The sequence below is a fragment of the Rhynchophorus ferrugineus genome, unplaced genomic scaffold, assembly GCF_030347505.1.
Source record: "Rhynchophorus ferrugineus isolate W39M unplaced genomic scaffold, kcgeb_rfMv2 rfM8, whole genome shotgun sequence".
NCBI classification, from domain to species: Eukaryota; Metazoa; Arthropoda; class Insecta; order Coleoptera; family Curculionidae; genus Rhynchophorus; species Rhynchophorus ferrugineus.
This window is the reverse complement of record NW_027472587.1, coordinates 4084377-4109362: the sequence shown is the minus strand read 5'-3', so window position 1 is coordinate 4109362 and position 24986 is coordinate 4084377. Positions and strand designations below refer to the sequence as shown.

Genomic DNA, 24986 nt, shown 5'->3' with positions numbered 1-24986 from the left:
TTATGTCACTGTCTAAAGTTACGTCATATTATTTTGTCTATCACTATAGTTTAATATGATGGCGAATAGTAATATCTGGTGAACTCTGTGATATTTAACAGCTAATAGTGTTTTGTTGATTCGTAATCTGACATCATTGGAGAATTTATACATCTCCGTCTCGCTTATACTACCGTTAAAATTAACTGCCCCAAGATTGCTTGTTCAATAAGCAAATTTTATAAGCAATACCTCCCTCCTTTCCTCTCTCACAATTTATACAGGAAAGGACTCGTACATCTTAGTTTGACAGAACTAAGAATTGAAGAAAAAAACAGTCGAACCGTGCATTTGATTGAAAATAATAATTACTATTTTCAGTCGCTAGTTTTTTGACTATCGATTGTTTCGACTGTTTTCAGACGATAGTTCCCAACGTTAATTAGCATAAGACTCTTCCTTGTTGTACGATCACCTCTCCAATCTGTGTCGCTCATGCCTTGTAATCCACTGTCGCCCTTACTATATATCAATTCATGGTCCTTTGTACCACTGAGGTATCGTAGTACCCTTTTCGCAGCTTTCCATGCGCCTTTTGTTCTTCTAAACTATACTTCTTTAATAACTTCTTCACTTTCATCAACATTAAAGTTGACTTCCATCGGTGTAGCTATTGTTTTACATTCTTGCTTGTTGTATTAATTCAATAATCGTTGAATGATACCCTTTTGGTGTATAGATGTAGTCCATCTGTTGTCTTCTCTATTTCCAGTCTGAGAAATCGTTTAACTTCAGTGATCTTTCTAACTTTGAATAACCACTTTGTTTCATTGGATTAACTTTTTTCTGGCAAATCTATCGGGTTACAATGTTTCTTTGTCCTACCGATAATTCTGTTGGACCCCACGTTACCAGAATTCTAATGCTTCACTGATTCTTGTAAATTACACACGTGGTTGATTTTCTAAACTCTTGATTACTACATTGATTACAATAGTTCCTTCTATTCTAGTGATAACTCAAGATAACATTTTTCTAGTATTCTGGTGTTCCATTGATCCCTAAGTGCTCTAGTGCTCCGAAATTAATTTCCGTCTGTCGCATACCGCCATCTTGTTACTTCCACATTCCTTCGTGTATATATAATTATCTCTCCGTCGTCAGCCCACTACTTCTTCTCATTTATACCGAGAAATCTGGGTCCATAACCTGTTACGAATCACTTATGATTCGGAATGGGAGTGTATTAATAAGGCCACTTATGACCTTGGAACAAAAGAGAACCTTTATTTAGATTCCTGGACTTTTATACAGGCTCGATACAAATGACAGCGCCCTCTACTAACTCTTCTTCTTCTTTTCTTCACTGGCTCTTGTATCGATACAAATCATATTTTTAACAAAAGGTTCAGCCTTGGATTGAGGAGCATCAGAATATCATCAAACACCTTCTCTGGCTACGACAATCGCCAGACTTCGACATAATTCCCTTGTGGGAGATTTTGGGGCAGAGATCGAGGAGTAGATTTCCATCTCCAACATAACTGAAGCAATTAGCGGATGTTTTGGTGCAATAATGGGACAACATCCGATTGGAGAAATTGCAACTGTTTTAAAAGCAAATGGTGGCTTAACACCTTATTAATAAATAAATATAGTGTATGTGTTTATATTATTTTCTTCATCCTCTGTAGTATACATAGTAAATTTTAATTTAAAACTTTAACACAGATGTACTTTGATATATCTTAGGCGAAGTAATATAAAAATCCTATAAAATTAATTAATATATCTTTTAAATTACTGATTAATTCAAAATCACTAGTCGTTTAAAGCTCAATATAATTGACGTAATCTTGAAATACTCACAGATCAAACGACGAAGACTTTTTATTAACAATAACAAACGCCCATCAATTCGAACGTGATTCATCATTTAGAGCACGAAAAAAAATCTAAATTTAATTAACTCGTTGTTATTCAAATTGGCGCCACCTTCAATCTATTTTTTGTCAATTAATTTTCATAACATTATGTGTGTACTATTATTGCTCTCTGCATAACCCAAAAGATGTCATTCAACCGTATTACCGAGAATTTTAATAAAAAAGAATTCAGTATGTGAACACTACCGGAATATATATTGCCTATTTTCTAAAAAATCTAATAACTTACGTTAGTAATGTGTTTATGCAGCAAGTTATTCCGGAATATTTCTATTATCAAAGTAGAATAAACATTTTTTTGCTGGAAAAATGTTATATAGATATTTATCCATTGATTAAGTGAAGTGGTTACATATTGTTTTGCTGCATTGGTTACATATCTTGTAAAAATATTTCATATAGTATATTGAAAACAATAGTACAAACTCTGAGTTTTTGTACATTTTGACGTAAAACAAAATTCTAATCTAAATAAAATAATGAAACAAAATTGAAATGTATCATAATTTATTTTAACATTATAGTATATTTATTTTAACATTATTTTAACATTATAGTTATTATAGAACTTAAAATTACTATTAAATTATACAGCCACAATAATTTATAGGTTAGAGTTGTTTTATTATACATACATTGAATATTTTTCCATACTAGCATATGTAGAGTTCTAGGCGCTTTTTTTGTGTAGTGGTATACCCCGAAGGCCTAAACCACCTAATTAACAATTGTATATCTGAGTAATGTAATTTGCTTTCATTAGAGAGCATATTTGTGATTTACGCTTAGTTCTTGTTTCCTTCGATGCAATGTTTCCTTGTAAAGTCATTATGATATTACTATATTTCTCCTTAGTTTTTCCTGTTACTACCTGTATACATCTGTACTTTCTTGATAAAACTACATTAAAATCAATATAAAAATAAAAATAAATAAAAAAAATTATTATTTCTCTCCTCACACATTTTAACCAAATGTTGCTAATGTGTTGCAAAAACACAGATGCTCATAAAACTTTCACACTCGTTAATGGTAAACATTAACCAAAATTCATAAAGTTTATTCAATCACTGTCACTTTCAGAAACACTAATCAAGTTAATAATCAAGCTGTTTATTTCCAATCTATCAAAATCTTGCTCCAGATTCCTTGTCAATTCTTCTTCAATGTGTCTGATCGAGCTCACACAAATCGAAGGTGTTATTTTCGTCAATGCCTCTTTCCATAAATCCAGACAGTTCTGGTTTAAATGTCCTCCTCGACCTGAATTGTAATAATTCTTTGCAATATCCCATATCAAATCAATTGGATTAAAAATGCTGGGATAAGGAGGAAGACGTAATAGTCTGTGTCCATAACATTGCATTTTTTCTCAGGCTTACTTCTAAAAATGTAAATTACATAAAAGTAATTAAATATTTCATTTATATTTACTGAGTAACAATTTGAAATAGTTAATTCTTTAACAAGGTTTCCTCGAAACTTATTTTATGTACTTATAGGCATTTCTTAATTGCAGCCTTTGTTGATGCACTTGTTGGGATTTTCTCCACCTAATATGGTAGATATGGTGAATTGTACATAACAACAACTTATGGTTCTTCCAAGTTCTTCTAATTTCCAAACTACCCCACCGACCCCATTCTTCAGATCTTGTTTCTTCTGATTACTACTTTTTCTGACATATGAGTTGTGACATCTCTGAGAAGCACTTCACTTCCTTTGAAGATACCAAAAAATGGGTCGATTCATATGTAGATCGATTTTTCACAATAAAGCTTTAAATTAAAGAAAATCCGTTAAAACTAATTTATAGCTCTAACAGAAAAGAAAGAAACAAAAAGGAAGAGGTTAGAATTTTATATTCAAGGTGTTGCGGAAACAGACTGAAGAGAAAAGTGGTAGAGCAAATTATTGGTGATGTTTGTACATAGCAGTTAATACACCAACGATTCCTAATTCACAAATACCAATACACCGATACTCCCAAAATAATTAGAGCAAATACATAATATGTAAAGAAGCTAAAGAAAGATGCAAGCAAGAAGCGTTTAATGTAATTAATTAACGTAATGACAAAAATTAAATTCAAGCTTTCCAAATAAATGTAAATTTTAAGTAGATCTAAGGTCAAAGACATTAGTCAGTGAATTATAAAACGTATGCGGACTTATGTTGTTCAAATAAGAGTTTGCACAAAAACATCATTCCAATTAATGATACAATACTGCCCAAACAAAGTTCTTCCTTTAATTTCGAATGATTATCTGCTTATAGATTAATTAACAAAGAACGACGAAATGGACTGGATTTACGGAGTTATTCAATATTTTGCCTGTGTATATATGATATAAGTAGCTTGGGAACTATCGACTGAAAACAGTCGAAACAGTCGATAGTCACAAAACAGTCAAAATAGTCGATAGTCAAAATTCTAGCGACTGAAAATAGTAACTACTATTTTTAGTCAAATGTTCGGTTCGACTGTTTTGTTAAATTCGTGATGTCAGACGAAGATGTACGAACCCTTTCCTGTATAAATTGTGAGAGAGGAAAGGACAGAGATAATTGCTTGGAGCAGTTAATTTTATATGTGCTTATTTTTTCCAACTGTATAAGCGAAACGGAGATGTACATATTCCTTTATGTACTAACTTTAAAAAAGAAAAAAAAGCCTGAATACCATTAACATCCTAATTACTATAATAATTTCATTTTATTACTATAATTTCATTTTAAACGAAGTAGAATTACTTTTATACTTGAGTGTTCTGTGGATCTGTAAAAAGGAATGGAATTTTTCTATGGATTGGAATAATACCCCACAAATGTTTTACCGTATTTGAATATGTTTATTGATATTTTCAAATAACATACTATAACAAATATAAACAATACAATAGAACTTAAACAAAACCTACAAACTAAAGATGTACAATAACCATAAATACTAAATAAAAATTAAACATATACAATTTCAATCTCTTTATTCTATTGCATTAACAATCTTGAAAAATATCTTTCCAAAATGCTGCCATATTAATATACAATATAATGTTATTACTAAGACGACAACAGACAACCAGAACATTAACAATCGAATGAAACTAGTAGAACCAAAAATAGTAAATAAATGTACACGACTAAAACAGTCGATAGTAAATAGTAACAAAATCAGTCGGACCGAATATAGCGACTGAAAACAGTCGACTGAAACAGTCACTGGTAAAAAGTAATAAAATCAGTCGAACCAAAAATAGCGAATAGTCAACAACAACAATCAATACAGCCACTGGACAACACGCTGGAAAACAACAGATTGAAGCGAACCAAATCACACGAACTTGTATACTGTTAAGAATTACTTTAAAGTTTAGCTTAAGTAGTTTAATTTATCTATGCATTTAATTGCTTATGCATTAATGAAAGTATAACATAAAATAGTAATAAATAAACTTGAAAATTGCAATGTAAGATTTAATAAAAATAGTTTTGGACCATTTACATAAGGCTAGATACTTGGGTCCATATGAATTAAGAGTAAAAAACTTAAAGGATCTAATTTACATTTGAGGAAAATGAGTGTGTGTCAGAATTTACACGAATAAATTGATGTTGGAAAACATGAAAAGCTAAACGAAATTACTCTCGAACTCTTCCCAACCCTGGTACTCATTTTCAATAATAAGTAATGGAGAATATAGCAGGTTATAATTGTAGCGATCTTGAAGCATGCCGAATTTTACATCGTGGAATAACTGTCTACAAGATACCCAGAAATATAATACCAGATATTGAACACGGGCGTGGTATTAGCAGCGCAATCTATTAAATGATAACGATTGTTTGGCAACCCTGAGACGTACGAAGGGTACTTTCGATCATTCGGTATCTGACCAGCGTTGAGTCGTCTTCAGGTAACACTGCTACCATCCGTTTAATCTATTTTGTATTTTCCACATTTTTATAACATCAATAAATAACGGTCACATCATGTAAAAAACAACCACTGTTTCATTTCGTTTTACCTCCATTCACCGAGCCATATAACAAACCCTAAATTGGTGATCCCGACGTGATCGAACTGCCTAACAGACAAATCAGCTCAACAGAAGCCACTCGACAAGTGCTCGGAAGAATAGCACGAGGAACGGAACCCATCAACATCTCATGGTCGACGTTATCCCACGAGACTAACGCGATGGACAAAAACCACAGAAGCGCATCATTCATAATATCAACACATAAACACCCTTACATCACGAAACGAGTCACGTAAGGCACCACACGTATAGGTATCTTCAAACAAACCGGAATGCTCCAAGACGAACGACGTCCTGCTACAACTTCGATGGCAGCTGATCCCGTAAAACTCCTCACTCGTGTTGGGATTCTCATCTCATAAGCAGTCCTTGCGCGATTGATTGCGTGATTGCGGGTGCACTCAGGAACCAGCATCGCATGGAGGTACGTTCCACAGCAGCTCCACTAGGAGGGGAGTGATGTGGCGACCGCTGCGACCTTTTAGGCCACCATATTCACCTACACAAAGTTCAAAGGTTGGCAACGCTGGTGGATCGGTACCACGCGGTTCCCGGCTATAAAAAATCACCACGACGACGTCTCGCTCTCTTTTCTTTTCTCTACCCTCTTGTAACAGTACCACTTCCACAGCTTTACCTGACATAATATCCTGTCTATTCTCCCGTCGACCACATGTATCACTCAATATCAAAATAAACAAGTATTTATTCAACCAATGTCTTCAGTTCTCCTGTAAATTCCTTCCACAAAATAGTAGTGAGTGTTCGGACAAACAATTGCATCAACAACTATACATTCTGACCGACGAGACGAATATTCCCACACAATTAAAACTACTGGTGTTAAGAAACATGTATATAGGTTCAGCAATTGGTGACAAATCAACTATTCTCTAGTCCAATTAAAAGTACAGAAATAAAATTAATTAATATGCAAAATGAAACAGTATCCCAATTTAAGAGATCAACACAACTAATTTCTACATACTTGTTCAGAATTCGAATCTTAAAGATGTAATAACACAAAATTCTTCAGGAAATATGAGTTTTTATGTTATCCTATAATATTTCCTACATTATGCAGTGATAAAATTTTTATTAAAACCTTTCCGAATATAAAATTCTTGCGTTTATCAAGCCCGCATGTCGAAAATCACTTGGAGTAATTACTATTGATCAACGCTTAATAGTAAATGTCGTCGGAGTGTTATTGATAATATTATTAATTCAAAAAATATATAAAAACGTTATCCGCATATCCAAAACGTTCTAGTCGACGATATTACCGAGAATTTTATAAAATCAGAATTTATGAACAGTTAGTCGTAATCTACAGTATGGCGTAATAAAAGTCCGAATTAGAATTGAATATGCTTATAAGGTGTATTATGTTTAGCATTATTATTATTCAGGTCCAGATATGGGTAAGCACTTGTCAAAGAACAGTTCGATGCGATTAAATGGTGGACTGTGTTACGTTAGCAGAATGTTTAAGAGGAACTACCGTTGGCAATTTTGGCTTCAAGCATTCTTCACGTAAATTATTTAGATCTATTACAAATTGGAAAAATTGGAGAACCGTTTGGGTGTATAACTTAATTTTTACCTCTTTTTTTCTGTTTTTTTGTTCTTATATTGTGTTTCAGAACTTTTATTAACACCATTAATAAGTTTAATTTAAGATAAAATATAAACAAAATTCTTGATTTCAAAACAATAGTAAAGATTAAATTCGAATGTAGTGTAGAAATAAAAACATTACATGTCAAAATTTCATCTTAATACACAGTAACAAAATTCGAGAATAACAAGAATAAGAGCAATAGATTTTAGCAAGCAGTTTTCTCAGATTCATAATATAAATTCATATGTCATACCATAAATCTAATGTATATGAATTTGATATATGGAAAACACAGAAGAGCTGAAAGAATTTATATTTGCTTAAGAACTGATAGCAGATTATTGGTAGTAATACCTTATTAATTTCAATTTTCATTAGTAAATGCACTTTAAAACAAAGCATTCACCAAATATTGCAGGAAATAAATACGTTAATTTGTGCACCAAGTGTAAAAATGAGTGTGGCAAGGAATATTAAGAATTACATACGAAGAAGAAATGTTCACATATGAAGAAGAAAAACACAAAACAAGCCTGGAAGCAAAGTAGTACCGAAAACTAAAAATACACTTGAAATGAAGTTCTTGGCGTATTGGGAATTGTCTGAAATAAATAAATTTACTTAAAGGAAAGAATTTGTGTATGAATTTGTGTTTGTAATAAAATATGAAGAATTATAGGTTACTCAAACGAGTTACTGAAAATATATAGAGAAAAATTAAGGAAGTAACCATATAATTTACATTGACAATCTGTGATTGACGTCGCAGTCGAAATCATTCCTTTCTTCGCAGTAATTTATTAAGTATTTTATATTTATACACTTCGAGATTATACAATCATGTTCTTTGACGAATGTTATTTTAGTTATTTACTTGATAAACGTAGTTGTTTAAAAGCTAATAGACATTTCAGGTCCCTCCTTTAAAATTCCTTTAATATACCTTTCTTTACTGTGTCTACGGTTTCAATTATTATTCAATATATATCATATATACTTATTATTGTTATTATATCATTTTATTTGTTGCTCTATCATTACTCTCTTAAAAATAATTTTAATTATAGTACTTATATCATATATATTCCGATATATATATATATTCCGATATATATGATAGATCGTATATGATTTATATGATGGATATTTTGTTATTTATGGGGTTGATATTAAAGCAATCTTATATTTTCCTTAATAGAAGAAGTTATTTTATAAAAATATTTAATAGGCCTAGTCGCTAACGTCAGTGTGAGTGTTTGGGATCGAAAATGTGTCAAGTTCTAATTATAATTTTACTTGGTTCTTTTATAACAGTAATTAATGTAATTGTAATAACTAACTTAAGAGAATATAGTCGAATTTCGAGTACTGGGCAATTACTAGTACACATTAAACAAAATATTTTCCATAGACAGTAGACATTAGACAGTAACAGTTTCATTCGATTTTAGCACGTCGTAATACATATACCTTGTTTATCCCTTCATATGCATAGCAAGACTTTATCTGTCTAAAAATTCTGTGAGTAAAACTGACTTCGAGCTAAGTCTTAGTCCCCAATTTCTTTGTCTTCAAACTTTTGATCTTTCATGCCGTTTTTTATCCAAGCAACCAAACCAAAGCCAACAATTGGGATAGTAGGACATATCAGCATCACCACATGTTTTTGAGAGTATTTGTTGGTCTTAGCAAGCAGATTTCTTCAAATCAAACTGGAAAAGTAAGGAAATAGTTATTTTATGTCGACAAATTATAAAGTTCATGGTTATTTTAAAACAAAAGTGCCTACAAGTAGTACGGCAAGTATGCTTTATCACGATGAGCAAGTTCATAGTGATTTTGAAGCTTTCAATATAAGAATTTGAAGCAATAAACATGCTTGTTGGCTCCAATGGTTAAGATATCGCGCGATAGTCGCAGGTTCGAATTCCGTCGGACTATGGGTGTACTTTACGATTTACATTTGTGTATGCTGTTAAAACCATATGTTCTCTAATTTGCTCAGTCGCCAGTCGATAGGCTTATTACCGATGACTCTAGTTTGGAACTAATATTAAGCATTTCAGCCCAGTCCAGATAAACAATTTCTGATATATTTACCAAGCTTTAAAGCTCTAGAATATAACCAACAAAATCATTGAAAGCATAAGTTGAAAAACTGACAAGTCTAATTACAATTTTCTGATAGCTTTACGTGATACCTAAAGTGAAAGAAAAGAAAGAAAACATTAGTACTGAAAGCTACTAGGTTATTACTAGCGTTGGGAACTGTCATCTGAAATTGACTATTGACTGTTTACTAATTGACTACTTTTTACTATCGACTGTTTCAGTACTTGTAGTTACTATTTTTGATTCTACTAGTTTCATCCGACTGATTTCTAATATTCTGGATCTGTCGTCCTAGCCGCTACGGTGTCAAAAAAGTATCCAGTTTATGCTTACATAGATTTATATGTAATATATGTAGTTTTATGATTTTTTCATAGTGTGCTTGTAAATAACAATATGTTGTATATTAAAATAGCAGCATCTTAGAACGATATTTATGAAAATTGTTAATGTAAAATACTTTTAACTGTTTTTATAGCAGTAATAGGTAATATTCCGATTACTTTCTGGATTTTTATTTAAAAAAATGTTTGTTCAATAATAAATAAAGCATTAACTTTATTTAAAAAAGCTCTAGTAGTTATTGTGCGATCATGCGTAAATATATTATGGATTAGTTTTTTTTCCATGATTAGTTATATGTTTAATTTTTATTTAGTATTTATTTTTATTGTACATCATAGTTTTTAGGTTTTGTTGAAGTTCTATTATATTGTCTACATTTATTATAGTATACTATTTAAAAATATCAATTAACATATTAAAATACGATAAAGCATTTGTGGGGTATTATTCCATTCCATAAAAAAATTTCATTCATTTTTACAAACCCACAGAACATTCAAATATAAAAGTAATTCTACTTCGTTTAAAATGAGATTACTAACTGCGTGTTAATAGTATTCAGTAATCTTTCTTCTTTTGTTTTAAGTTATTACGTAAAGGAATATGTATATCTCTGTCTCGCTTACACTACCGTTGGACAATATAAGCACATATAGAATTAACTGCTCCTAGCAATTATCTCTGTCCTTTCCACACACTTTATACAGGCAAGGGTTCGTTCATCTTCGTCTGACATCAGGAAATGAAAAATCAGTCGAACCGTGCATTTGACTGAAAATAGTAATTACTATTTTCAGTCGCTAGTGTTTTGACTATCGACTGTTTCAACTGTTTTGCGACTATCAACAGTTTCGACTCTTTTCAGTCAATAGTTCCCAACGCTAGTTATTACCAATGAGCTTGAAGCAGGCCACTTGAAAAATGGGACAGAAATGGTGCACCATCTTCAGATTATCATTTGTGTCGATAGAAGTAGTCACTCTTTAGTAAACATATCTAAGGAATTTTTATTACCGATAAACAATAGCGTTATATCGATACGAAGGAGGCTCCCCTGAAAAAAATAATAATAACCGGCCTTTTATGATAATTAAATTTATTTTTAATCTTAATCCGTTCAAACTACACGTCGGAGTTGTTTTATCTATTTTTATTCAAACAGGATCACCCGACTGATACGGTCATCAATAAACAATACTCGAAAGTCTGTTTAATAGCCGAATATTGATGGCATCGAACGGAATCATGCATAGCGAACGTCAGTGACGTAATATCAACGGAATTTGTGAGCCGCAGTTGGTTTAAATTCTTTTTATCTACTCAGGCGACCTCTATTAACGTTGTGTGAGTATATTCTAAAATGAGCTCAAAAGGTAACTGTAAATTTTACTAATCAGAAATTCGATGCTGTCGCCCTCTCTTATCGCGTGGTACTAACACACATAACGTAAAGATTATCGACCTCTTGCTGTTAGAGAAAAAAACTAAACCAGTTTCTCACAAATTACCTGTCCGCCAGAATGCGCTTAGTATTAAGGTACGAAAAATCTCGGTGTTGCCACTTCTCTAAAATATCCGATAACTGTAGAATTTTTTTATTATCAGTAATAATAATGGGTATGTATTTTTGAATAATTTTTTCAAATTATTTCTATGAATTCATTTCAAATTTAAATTTTTCTAGAACGATTTATTTTCCTTATATAATTTCGTAATCTGCAGGCCATATTTTTAATTTCTTGCATATAATGGTTGTATTTAATAAAATTTAAATAATTCCTTTGGCGTTGTATGTAGATATATCAATTTATTAAATAATTTAACGTCAGGCTTATTTACAGAATTAAAAATCAATTAAATAATAAAATTGCAGAAGTTAGAGTGGAAATTCTTGAATCAAGTAAATGTGCTGCAATAATAATGAAAATGTTTATAAAACAACAAAAACCTCCATATTTATTTTTTAACTTACTATTTACTATTTATTTTGTTTATAAAATAGTGAGACATTCGCACAATTTTATTATTTTGCATAATAGCTTTCTAATCTTCCTGCCTTTCTTGAAAGTAGTACTATTAGAATGTTCTCTAATTTTTGTTTTCAGTAGTAATCATAAGTGTTTACATATATTTCGATCAGCGATATCTATTGGTGAAAAATATATTTTGACATTTCTACATAAAATAACCGTTTTCCATTTGATATTTTTAAGTTATTTTAGGCAATCGTACTTCTGTAATCATCGTTTGATTTCAATTTGATTTAAAGAAATCTGCTCTCTAATCCACCAAATATTTTTAAAAACGTATGGTGGGTTTCATATCCGAATTGTCAACGATATAAAACTGATTAAACATTAATGATAAAGAATGGCTTGAAAAACCAAAATCCTAAAACGTATGAAAATCCCGTTCAAAATCTCAGTTAACCGAGTTTCTCATGCAAGCTCATCAGATTTCACTTGTTCAAATCGATACAGCCTGTCTTCGTGGGGGTACTGCTTCAAAATTTTCAGGAAGTCCGAATATAGATCGATAATTCGATCGTTGGTAAAGCAAACATCACTATTTTGACACAGAATGTTGCCAGAAAGATGAAAAAAATTGCAGAAAATATTTTGATGACTAAATTATATACTAGTGTCACCTAGCTAGTGTATTAAATTATTCTGTGTGTCAGGCGGGGTGATAGTAAATGTTTTAACCTACATCGCACACTACACACTACATCTAGTAGCAAGTTGGATAATTCCCAATATACATAACAAATTAAATATACTAGTTAATAGAGAAAATATAGAAACTTCGAACTAGTTATGAAAAACTTCGAATGTGCTGATTTTATTCTAAAAAATTGGATGTATTATTATAAACAATCACCTCGTACACCTCGAATAAAACAGGTGTTAATCGGTGGCACTCTTTGATGAAATCGACAATTTAAATGTAGCTTTTCATTAAATGCATGACTGAATATTCAATAAATGATTAAGCTCAATACATTAATTGTAATGAATAATATTCTCCTATAGCGTTTTCGTTGAATTTTTAAATTTTAAAATTGACCAAAGCTTTTTGATATTATCCCGAAATCATCCCTCTTAAAATATTAAAACTCATATTTTTCTTAAGTTTGCAAACCACTGCAATCAATTTCCCAGCAAAACGAATTATTTGAAGCCTCTTAAATAACTATCAGACTTATACATTACTTTAAAGGATTTACAACAGATGGTGTTTCTGTGTACTAAATTTCCTGGGTACATTTGTAGCCAACAGTTGATGTTGAAGCTTCAGGGGCTTCACATTTCCATATGCGTCACTTCGTTAAGATGTAAACAAATATTTTTTTCATCACATCCCCTTTTATTGATATTATCAGTACCATCCATTATCAGTTCTTGTTAGCACATTAATTTATCGATACTATTATTCAATAATACTATGATCCTTAATTAATTACCCGTACATTTAGCCGCCAGTATTTTAACTGTCACTACTGTTATAATTATATATTCAGTTCAATATTATCTGATAGAAGTTCCTTATCATTGGAACAATTATTAAATTATTATCCTCTTCGAAATACAAAATTCAATGACAGGAACAATCAATGAATCATTACAACTCAATCAATGAAGGGCGGAAGGATAGAAGCCCTCCAAGACCTTAGCAAGTTTCGCGCACTGATACAGCAAAATACAAGCCCGCAACGATGAGCTCACGCGAGAAAACGAATTGTTAAAAAAGCAAATCAGGAAAATTAAAACAAAAAAAAATAAACACAGGACCAAGAAAACTTCCTAGAGGCTCCACAGCAGAAGAGAACGGAGATAAATCACTACTGTTTCCTCATGAAATGAAGAGAACATCGAAAACAACAAACTGCCTAAACTACAAACACACCAACCCAGGCTAACCCAAAACAAAAGAAGGAAGAAATAATCCCGTCGATAGTACTCCGTAACAAAACCAAATATATGCAACTCGTCCGTATATCTAAAAACAGTACAGGAGTGGTATTCTACCCCAAAACCGCTGACGACACAGAGTGGCAACCAAGATCCTGGAGGACAGGAAGTATCCTTTCCACTTCTTCTCATCCTTACAGGAAAGACAACTCAAGGGCATTATGAGAGGACTACTGGAACCCATAACAGACGACCAAGTTAGAGAAGCACTCCAGGAAAGAGATTCCATCCATTCCATCCCTCGTAAAGACATGGGGGGCAAACACCGGAATCGTTATCACACTCACCCAGGTCATAGTGCCCAGAGACGAGCACCAAAAATTCAAAATTGAATATGTGCTGGACCAGAGAGTAACAGTTGAGCCCCAAAGAGGCACAGGGTAGCCGGTTACACAGGTAACAATGCTTCAACTGCCAACTGTATGGACACTCCTCTAGGAATTGCCGAGCCCCACTAAAGTGCATGAAATGAACCGGTAACCATGAGTCCAGACGCTGTAAAATGGACAGAAAAATCCCAGACAGTTGCAAAAAGGAACGCCTTACCAACTTTGTAGGGTGCGAAAAAGAGCCACAGATCAATCCCTGCAGATATCCGCCTAGGCAAATCAAGGAGGAGTCCAGCCAGCCAGCTAGCACCACCAGCAACGATAAGAGACGCCACCGATCGAGGAAATCCGGAGAGATTTTACTGATCTCGCCAACCAAATATCCTGTCTTATCGGTTAGTTTCATCCCGAGCAAAACAATAATTAAAAAACCCACGACCAATTTCTCGTACTTCAAAATCCGGCCTCTCACGTAACAATTTCCAACAAGCCGCTTGCCAGGGTGACGACGGTGGAACAGGTCGACTGAGAGTAGACTATTCCATCAGAAACCCCCCAGGTATGCTATCCACTTTCCTTTGGAGTTAGAAAAGGGTTGTGGCCTCTCTCAAATAAATTTTTATGGTCACCTTTCAATTCAAGGTAATTTCGGTATACAACGTTCATTTCCTGTCTCTTCAAATTCACTTCATGATCCCAATTAGCCAGTTGGCTATCAACACCGGTTTATGATCACCATTACAGGTCTGTTTTGTCATTTCTACAAAAATATGGTACCTTTTTCTATTTCGCTGTTCTTATGGCGTCTCTTTTACGTCGATTAGCATTCTTCCAAAAATACGAAACTTTCCACTGCTGTGCTCTCGCGTCCCAGAACGGTTTTTCGGTCTTCGGGTATCACAAATTAATCCACTTGTATAGTGTATAAGTGTATTCTTAACTTTAGCTTAAGTACTTTAGTTTTATTTTATTTTGAGAAATACATACCGATGTATTAATCCCGTACTCGCCTTGTGTATTAATGCAAGTACAACAGAACAGCAATAATAAATTAATTTGTAAATTAAGATTATACTAAGTATACATCATGTAAGATGTAATTAATAAAAAAATATTGTGTAAGTAGCTGTTATAGCATTTGTTTCAATCTCTGTTTTTATTTATTTAAGAAGTCAAATTATTTTATATTGTTTTATTAAATATAATTCTTATTTTACGCCCTGGTTATCTAAAAATAACCCTACATGCAACAGAATTGGAAGATCCGAAAAATCGTCAATAGACCGTAATTCAAACATTAAACGAATCCAGGAAAGCGCGTCCGGCGACTTGGCAACACCTGGACCTTTCGAATCAATCTCGCGGCGACAGCGACGGTTCGTAAAACGGCAAACCGCAGTCCTGGGCGAACGCGATGCGCAAACCTTAAAATCGGCGTTTGTTTTTCAATCGACGACACGTCGTTCGGATTTTTTCGTTAGTCCCTTGTTTTTTTTCCCGAAATCGTCCAGCGATGTGATAAGATAAGGGATCCGGCACCGACTCCAGTCACCGTCAGGAGACAGCCAGTTTAGAACGGGGCGTCCGCGCCGCAACATGTGAATTACGTTAGATTACCGCGGACTTACCTTCACATTTATTTATATTAATCGTTAGATAAGTGAGCATAGGAAAAACAAGTGAGGATCGTCTGAAAGGGATATACGCGAACGGCGGACAAGATGACTACAACGGAACTGTACTCGAAGGTAAGACATCGGGGCTCCGGCGAGAAGCAGAATCGGTGTTGAAACATCGGACCCTTTTGTAATCGCGATCCGTTGAAAGTAAGTCTGATGCTGCAACGAGTAGCCGGGCTTAAAGAGCAACGCCGTTATCTTAACATGTTTCACTGGTCGAACATTAATTCTCATCTACATTTCGTAATCAATTAAATACGTTCAAACTACCGAAATGTATTTTCTCTGAAAATTAAAATTAATCCAATTCCTGTGCTAAAATCGAGATCTTTATTTGTTTATATCAACAACAAATAAATTGAATACCCCAGTAACATAACACCTCAAATATTGGGGATTTTGTTGATATATTGACGCCATTGTCTCAAAAGTATACCCCAATTTATTTTTTTATTGCAATAAATAATTTAAACAAGCCACACCTGTTTACAAGAACTTGTTCTCAACTAATTCCATAGCTGACCAACAAATTTCATTCGCAGAATAAGTGAAAGTCTTCAGATGCGTTAAATGTAATTAGGGATATACGCGAGATTTAATCTAAGCTGACATAGGGTTTTCAATAAGGGCGGGTAAATGTTGATCGCGAAGTAAACAAGTAATTCCATATCAGACCAACAAATTTAATTCGCAAAACAAGTGAAAGTCTTCAGACGGATTAAATGTAATTAGCGATATTTGGGAGATTTAATCTCGGCTGATATAGGGTTTTTCAATAAGGGAGGGTAGATGTTGATCGCGAATGAAACAAGTGGTGTTAGGGGGTATTAACGAAATTCTTTTTGTTTTAATTTTTTTTAAATATTAGGTCGTTCAAATGAATCGGTTGGGAGTAAAGGGTTGAGAGTATAGTTTATAAACTTACATAAATGTTATATTTATGACTTATTTCGAAAATCACAGAAAAATACTTGTAGGAAATTAACTTGGATAAACATAAATACTTCTTCATCCCCAACTCAATTTCCTCCTTCATTTATAAATCTCATTAAAACGGTCGAGTATCGCCTTAGTTCTAACCCGATATCATTAACATTTAACTAGGTGATCATATTCTATAATAACGTTAATGGAGCTGCGTTTTAATATCGTCAGAGTATTACATTTTTATTTACTAGCGCACGTTTCCATCTAATAAAATAATCCGCATTTCAGTGTATTTCCCTCTCCACCGATATTAACGAATTGGGTGGTAGAAAAGAGTAAAAACTCCGACCTTCTCAACCAGCAGACTCAGGGTAAAACTAACACTTTCTCGGCTATAGAACTAAAATACTTGGAGGAATTCATTGAAGTGTTGAAAGTAATTGCTGAAATGTTTCATTGGCCAAACTTTATCCTCTTTCTTTTCATAATCAATTAAATACGTTCAAGCTGTTAACATTTAGTGAAGAAACCACTAATAATTTAAAGAGTTTAACACTACACTTTATCGAAAATGTATTTATTCGAATGAATGTGCAGAAATCAACATATTCATTTGTTTATATAGACAACAAACAAATTGAGTAACATAATACCTCTCAAATATTGCATATAATTTTGAGTATTTCGTTGATATATTAACGCTATTGTCTCAGCGGGATACCCTTTTTTTATTGCAATAAATAATTTGAATATGCCACATCTGTTTACTAGAACTTGTTTTTAACTAATTCCATATGTGACCAACAAATTTCATTCGCGAAATGAGTGAAAGTCTTCAGATGCGTTAAATCCAATTAGGGATATCTGGGAGATTTAATCTAAACTGACATAGGGATTTTCAATAAGAGCGGGTAGATAATGAAACAAATGGTGTTAGAGGTATTAAGGAAATTCTTTTTATTTTAATGTTCCTAAAACATTACATCATTCAAATGCCTGTCTTATCTTTGGATTCCAGTGATCTAATCAGGGTTAAGAATATTATCCATTACTTTACATAAAAGTTATATTTACGACCTATTAAGGAAAGAAGAAGACTTATGTCAATATTATATTTACATGGCACGTAGAAAATCACTGCATTAAGCAATATTCTGTATAAAATATTATCTTAATTAATTAGTCTTATTCTAATGCTTATTCTAAACTCTACATATGTCCAGTAATCAGATCAGGTGGTGTTAAACGTTTTAGTCTACGCACTTCACTATCACGTCGCATATTTAGCTGATTAGCGAGTACATTGGGATGCACTGACACTCTTTCGAAGTACTTCACACAAACACGTTGGATTACACTCGTTATAGGTTCTAGAGGAATATCGCGTTGTATCACTTTATTTGAAATATAGTACGGGGCATCAACAATGGCACGCAACACCTTATTTTGGAACCGTCGAATGATGGAGATATTAGATTTGCTAGCGGTACCCCATAGTTGAATTCCATATGTCCAAATGGGCTTGAGTATAGACTCATACAGCAATACCTTGTTATCTAATGATAACTTGGATTTGCGCCCAATGAGCCAATACATTTGATATAATTTTAGTCCTAGTTGTTTCCGTTTAGAGAGTATGTGCTTCTTCCAGGTTAGGCGTCGATCTAAATGCATACCAAGATATTTAACATGCTCTGCTTGGGGGAGTTGACGATGATTGATATTTACTGGTGGACATGTTCTTCTACGCAGGGTAAACGTTATATGCGTGGATTTTGATTCATTGGCTTTAATGCGCCATGTCTTCAACCATAATTGTATTTGCTCCAGGTGGGTTTGTAGGTTTATTGATGCTGTGACTGGATCTTCATGGGATGCTAAGATTGCTGTATCGTCTGCATATGTTGCCACAGTAGTTATTTTTGTGGTGGGCAGATCAGCCGTATACAGAAGATACAGTACTGGACCCAGTACACTACCTTGCGGAACTCCTGAATATATGGGATTTAATTCGGTATGTTCATCGCCTTGATTTACAATAAAATGTCTGTCAGTGAGATACGATTTTAGTAGCTGATAGTCCGGATGAGGGAGAAGTTTCTTTAGTTTAACCTGCAAGCCCGTATGCCATACTTTGTCAAAAGCCTGAGATATGTCTAGGAAAGCAGCCGAACAATATCTTTTGGCATTTAGGTCAGCGTTTATTTGGTTTACAAGTCTATGCACTTGTTCTATAGTCCCATGCTTATTGCGAAAGCCAAACTGATGTTCTGGAATAATTTTTCTTTTTTCTATTATATAGTTTAGTTTTTTTATGTATAATTTCTCGAAAACTTTCGAGATTATTGGTAATAAACTTATAGGTCGGTAGGAGGTCACATCTTCTGGTATTTTTCCTGGTTTAAGTATCATTAATATTTTAGCTACTTTCCAGATACTAGGGAAGTAATTAATTCGTAGCATAGCATTGAATATATATGTTAATAGTTTTATAGCCTTTTCTGATAGTTCTTTTAAAATTTTGCCAGTAATTAAGTCATAACCAGAAGCTTTTTTAATATTAATATTCTCTCATTATTGTATGTTTAACTTTTTTGACCGTTAATTTCTCATGCGGTAAATCCATTTGAAATGGCGAATCTAGAAAGCTAGTAATTTTATTTTCGTCATCTTTATGTAGCTGAGACTGGAAAGGTTTAAAAACATTTTTTAGGTGTTTTGAGAAAATGTCGGCCTTCTCTTTATTGCTTCTCGCCCAATTATTTTCGCTTGTTTTAATAGGTGGATTATGCTGCTGGGATCTCCTAAGCTTTTTTGTTGCTTTCCACAACGAATAGTCTGTAGCCTCAGTTGATGTCAAGTTTTCTAGGTATTCTTGAATGCCTTGGTTCTGTTCGATTTGGATTAGATCTCTCAGCTCTTTTATGGCCCTATTAAATTTTCTTTTATTCTCTTCAGTCCTTTGCTGTTGCCAATTTCGTCGTAACTTTCTTTTTTCTTCTATCTTTTTCTGTATTGTACATGATATATGTGTATTTTTTCTTGGAAATGTTTCACTGTTGGGAGTCGCAGAATATGCTGCCTCCTGTATATTTTTTGTAAGGTTTATTGCTGCTATTTCTATATCCATTTCAGTTTGTAACGGTAAATTTAGAGAGATGCCAGTTAGTTCTATTATTGCACAGAGAAGGGGGTTTATCTTTGATGGTAATTTTTGAAGAAATTGTTACTATTATTGGTGAATGATCAGAAGACAGGTCGAAGCATGATTCTGCCTGACACTTTTTTGGATCAATATTTTTTGTAATACAGAAATCTATTGTATCTGGTTTTTTATTTCTGTCTGAAGGCCAATATGTTGGTTCACCAGTAGAGATATGTTGTAAGTTATCTTTCCTTATGGCTTTGAGCAGTTCTCTACCTTTTGAGGTTATTATTCTTGAACCCCACCTTAAATATTTTGCATTGTAATCTCCTCCTGCTATAAATCTATTACCTAGCGTACTGAAGAATTCTTGAAATTGTTCTGCCTTGTTGTTATGTTTGGGTGGGCAATAAATCGCAGAAATTGTTAATGGTCCATGGGCTTCGTCTATGGTTATACTGGTGGCTTGCAGGTAGTCTTTGCGGAATTTTTCTTTTTCGAAATGCTTTATATCATCTCGAATTATTATGGCTGTACCTCCATGTGCTTTATCATCAGGGTGATTTGTATGATAAAGCTTATATTTAGGAACTTTCAGATAATTCTTGTCCGTAAAGTGTGTTTCGGAAACCATCATAACGTCAATATTTTGTTCATTTACGAACATTTTTAGTTCCCTGGCGTGTTGTTGGAGCCCATTGGCATTCCAGACGGCGATTTTGTAGCTATTGGTTTCAGGCATTAGGCAAGTTTGCTTACGACGGTTGTGAGTAGACCAAGCATCGTACTCATTTGATCCATTAGTTTGGCCATCATATTTTCTAATCTTGAGATGTTGCTAGTTTCAGTAGGTTGAGATATTGTCTCTCGTTTTTGTGCTGAACCATTTTCAACTATTTGGGCATAAGTTATGTCTGGTTGACTTGTTCTGGTGGGTAGTGGTAGATTGGTAGTAGTGGATTGTTTTTGTTGATGCCTTTTTTCCCTTAAGGCAGGATAGAGTTTCTGCTGTAGTTGCTTATGAACTGCGCAACCCTTGTAGTTCGCTGGATGATTTCCATTACAGTTAACACATTTCACTTTTTCATCGCGAACTTTACGAGTACAATCTCCTGTCTTATGTTCTCCTGCACATTTTACGCATCTATATGATTTGCGACAGTAAGTCTTTGTGTGCCCGTGCGCTTGACACCTTGTGCATTGTGGTATAATTCTCTTTATATGTGGTGGTTGGCATTTAATAATATTATTTTCCAATTTGGTGATTTCATACACCGCCTTATTATTTCCATTAGGTTTTATGTCTATATAAAACATAGGCAGAGGTTTTTTTGTCGTGTGATGTCGTATATTGTGAATATTTACGACCTCATGGCCTCTTTCAGCTAGTGCTACCTTGATGGTGTTAAAGTCCGTCCCGTGATGTAATCCTTTTAATACGAATTTAAACGTTCTCTCGGATTTTGGCCTGAATGTATGGTATTGGGTGTTTCTTTCATCTAATTCTTTTATAAGAACTTTAAAGTGATCCGCTTCGAACAATTGGATTTTAATTGTTTCATAGCTCACTGTTTTAATTGTGTAGTTCGTAGTAATGGTTTTCAATAAGTCATGGATGTTTTTTATTATTCCTACCTTATAGACTGTTATTGGTGGTGGTTTGGGAACAACTTTTTCAGGGCTTGGTTGTATGTTCTCTTCAATTTCTTCCGACAGGTTGCTAAAACTGTTTTTTGTCTCTATCGGTTTCTGCAACCAATAGTCACTGATTCTTGTTTGTTTCCTCGCGGTTTCTTCTTCTGGACTTCTCAATCGTTTTTTGTTAATGACTGTAGTCCATTCTGATGGTGGAGTTTGCGTTATTGCTGTTTGTTCTAATCTTATATCAAAATGTGCAGGTGATTTGGTTGAATCGCTATGGTTTGCCATTTTTTAATTTTTAATATTTTATTTAATTTACTTCCAGAGGATAAAAAAAAATAAAATAAATACATTGTTTATTTCACGCACTTCATTTTTCACTTACGTTATTTTAGCACTAGTTTTTTACTATAAATACTATAAATGAATTTCAAAAGGACTGTTGTAAAATAAGATGAAATAATTTTAAACACTAATAAAAATGAGATGCAGTCCTTTTGTCTGGTCACGTAAACACGTATTCACTACACTTTAGGTCCACTGAGAGACGGATAGCCGCGTCTGTTATGCGTTTTTAACACTCAATTAAATAACCGTAATCAGGGTTAAGAATATTATCCATTACTTTACATAAAAGTTATATTTACGACCTATTAAGGAAAGAAGAAGACTTATAGGAAATTTTTATGTACTAGCGCACGTTTCCATCTAACAAAATAAGCCGCATTTAAGAGTATTTCCCTCTCCATAAAAATTAACCAATTGGGTGGTAGACAGAGATAATAGATTCAACCTTCTGGGCCTCCAGATCCATGGTAAGACTGACACGTTCTCATTAAAAGTATTAGTAGCAGCTTTAAATTACATTTAAGCTTAGTGAAGAAGTGTCACCTGAAATGAATGAAGACATATTGGCGTCAAGCTACCACTCTTGCAAAATGCGTTCGTTGCCAGAAAGCATCACAACAAATAACAGGGAAATAATGCAAAATCTTTCAATTCATAACTTAAATGCAAATCACAAAAAAAAACATAAAATAATTCCTGTTTTTGCGGACAGGAAGAGTGAGAGGCATCAAAAATGGAGAGAGAGATTTCTAACCGATAAAAGCAAAATGCTTACCATCCTTGAACGCTATCCCATTATAACAAATGTGTTCATACGATATAACATCAGTTTGTTATCACCTAGATCTGTGGAAAGATTATTTCCTTTAACACATTTTTTTAATGCCCAACAAGGGACTGCTGGTCTGATGGGGCTGTTAGGCATTTAAAAATTTAGTGTCCAAGAAAGGAAATTATCCCTTTACTGTGCTATGCATACAATCTAACACTGATATTATTCTGTATTTTAAATAAAAATTATTTAGAATACCGTGGTTTATATTTACGTTGTTAAATACACACCTTAAAAGTATCTTGTATTTCGTATATGATACACATGAAAATTGGATTTTGTAATTTAATTAAAGCAAAGTATATATTTTGTGTCCAATTTCAACAACTCTGTGGCATAGTGCCGGTTGAATTTGAACGATGTCTGGATTATGTTGACATAACCAAGTATCAGAATGAAAAATGGTTGGCATTGTTTTATATATATTTATAATTATTCATCCCAGAATAACTCTCATACAAATAAAAAAATAATATATTAAATAAAAAAAATATATTAAATATTGTATATAAAATATAAAAAATATTATTATAATATATTAATATTATATCCAAATATTATTTTTCAGCTAAAACTGGGGTTCTAACCTCAACTTATTTTGATAAAGTTTTATTTAGTTAGAAGAAGAAATTTTATTTGGTTAGGGAAGAGTAATGGGGATTTTTCCTAATAGATAGCTAGAGAAAGACGCATACTTTTATTTGTAATTGATCAATGAAGCCAAACCGTAGAGTGTCTGAGAGGTAACAGTCAGAGCATTCTAAATATGATAGAGTTTTATTCGTTTATTTAGTTAAAAGTTATTGCGTTTAATATCGAGTACTTCGTAGATAGTTTTCGTCATATTTTGATTTTTTACTAGTGAATAGTAAAAACGTAGCTCAAATCCTCGATAATTATGTGGTGTTTATGATGTTACGCCATCATTAGAACTGTTTTGCTAATTTTTGTTGCGCAATTTTTCTGAAACTTTTATATCTACAATTTATATGTTTTGAAACTTATATGCTGAAAAAAAAACGGAAGTAACTCTCTCCACGGTAAAATAACATAATAAGAAGAAGTATATAATATATATTAGGTAAACAAAGATAATCCCACATTTTTATATATAGGGTGGGGTAAAGTCCCGCTACAATTAACGCAATTTCCGCTGAGTGGAAATAATGGAACGATTGTTTTCAATAAATATTGTCACTATTTATGCTCGTTCTTGCGGTGTATATTGGTCTGTAATAAAATTTGATCGTCTACACAACACAATGGTTAAAGCGAAACTGAGCTAAACGTCACTAACCAAAATGGCGCGCAATCAAAATGGTAGTGGGACTTTTGCCCCACCATATAATAGCTGATGTAAGCAACATGAGAATTAACGTTATATTCTTCTTAAGTTAATCATAGAGTTGTAAAGGTTTTTCAATATAATTTCCTTCAACTTATTCCACATGTATTCCAATAATCTGACTATTTTACTGTAGTTATATTTAGGAAATATTGCATCTTCTGCCATAACTTTTACCTCTTATACTAATTGCAAATCATCTTCCAAAACAATATTTAGATATATGACAAAATTCAGAGGGGCTAGATTTGACAAATAAACTGATTGTCGAAATAATTCCTATTTTAATTCATCGCTTTCAGCCAAGCCAAGCTCTTTTGTTTGTTTCTTATACCTTCTTCTATTTCAAGGATTTTTCTATCTATTTGGTTTCTCTTTTGGCTTCAGTTTTTGATTTTAGATTTATCGTAACGTAAAAAGCAATAACCATCCTATACAAAAATACCTTCCTGTCTAATCATTCAAATAACTTATCCGGTGATATTTCTTCCGGTTTTACAAGTGAATCTTCTTCTAATAATATTTCCAATTCCGCATTTTCGGTTGTTTTTCATGACTTGTTATGCTTTTTAGTTATTTAACATGAAGTTTTACAATTTTTATAAAATCTATAAATAGTTGTTTAGTAATATATATTAGCTATTTGCATTTATTTTGTTTTGAAGAAAACTGGTGCAGAAAACTATCAAATACTTTCAGAAAATTATGGTGATGCTGATC

At 33.1% G+C, this 24986-nt stretch overlaps 1 protein-coding gene across 3 annotated transcripts in view; it reads left to right on the top strand.

Moving 5' to 3' along the window:
* The first annotated feature begins 15729 nt into the window (after positions 1-15729).
* Positions 15730-24986, top strand: part of didum (dilute class unconventional myosin) — a 71022-nt gene continuing 61765 nt past the window's right edge. For 2 of the 3 annotated variants that reach the window (XM_076410970.1, XM_076410967.1), the window contains exon 1: positions 15747-16097. In XM_076410970.1, coding sequence (XP_076267085.1) covers positions 16071-16097 — 27 coding nt within the window. In that variant the 5' untranslated portion in view covers positions 15747-16070. Of the gene's footprint in view, positions 16098-24986 lie in introns of all 3 variants that reach the window. The other variant, XM_076410969.1, reaches the window with a different exon arrangement.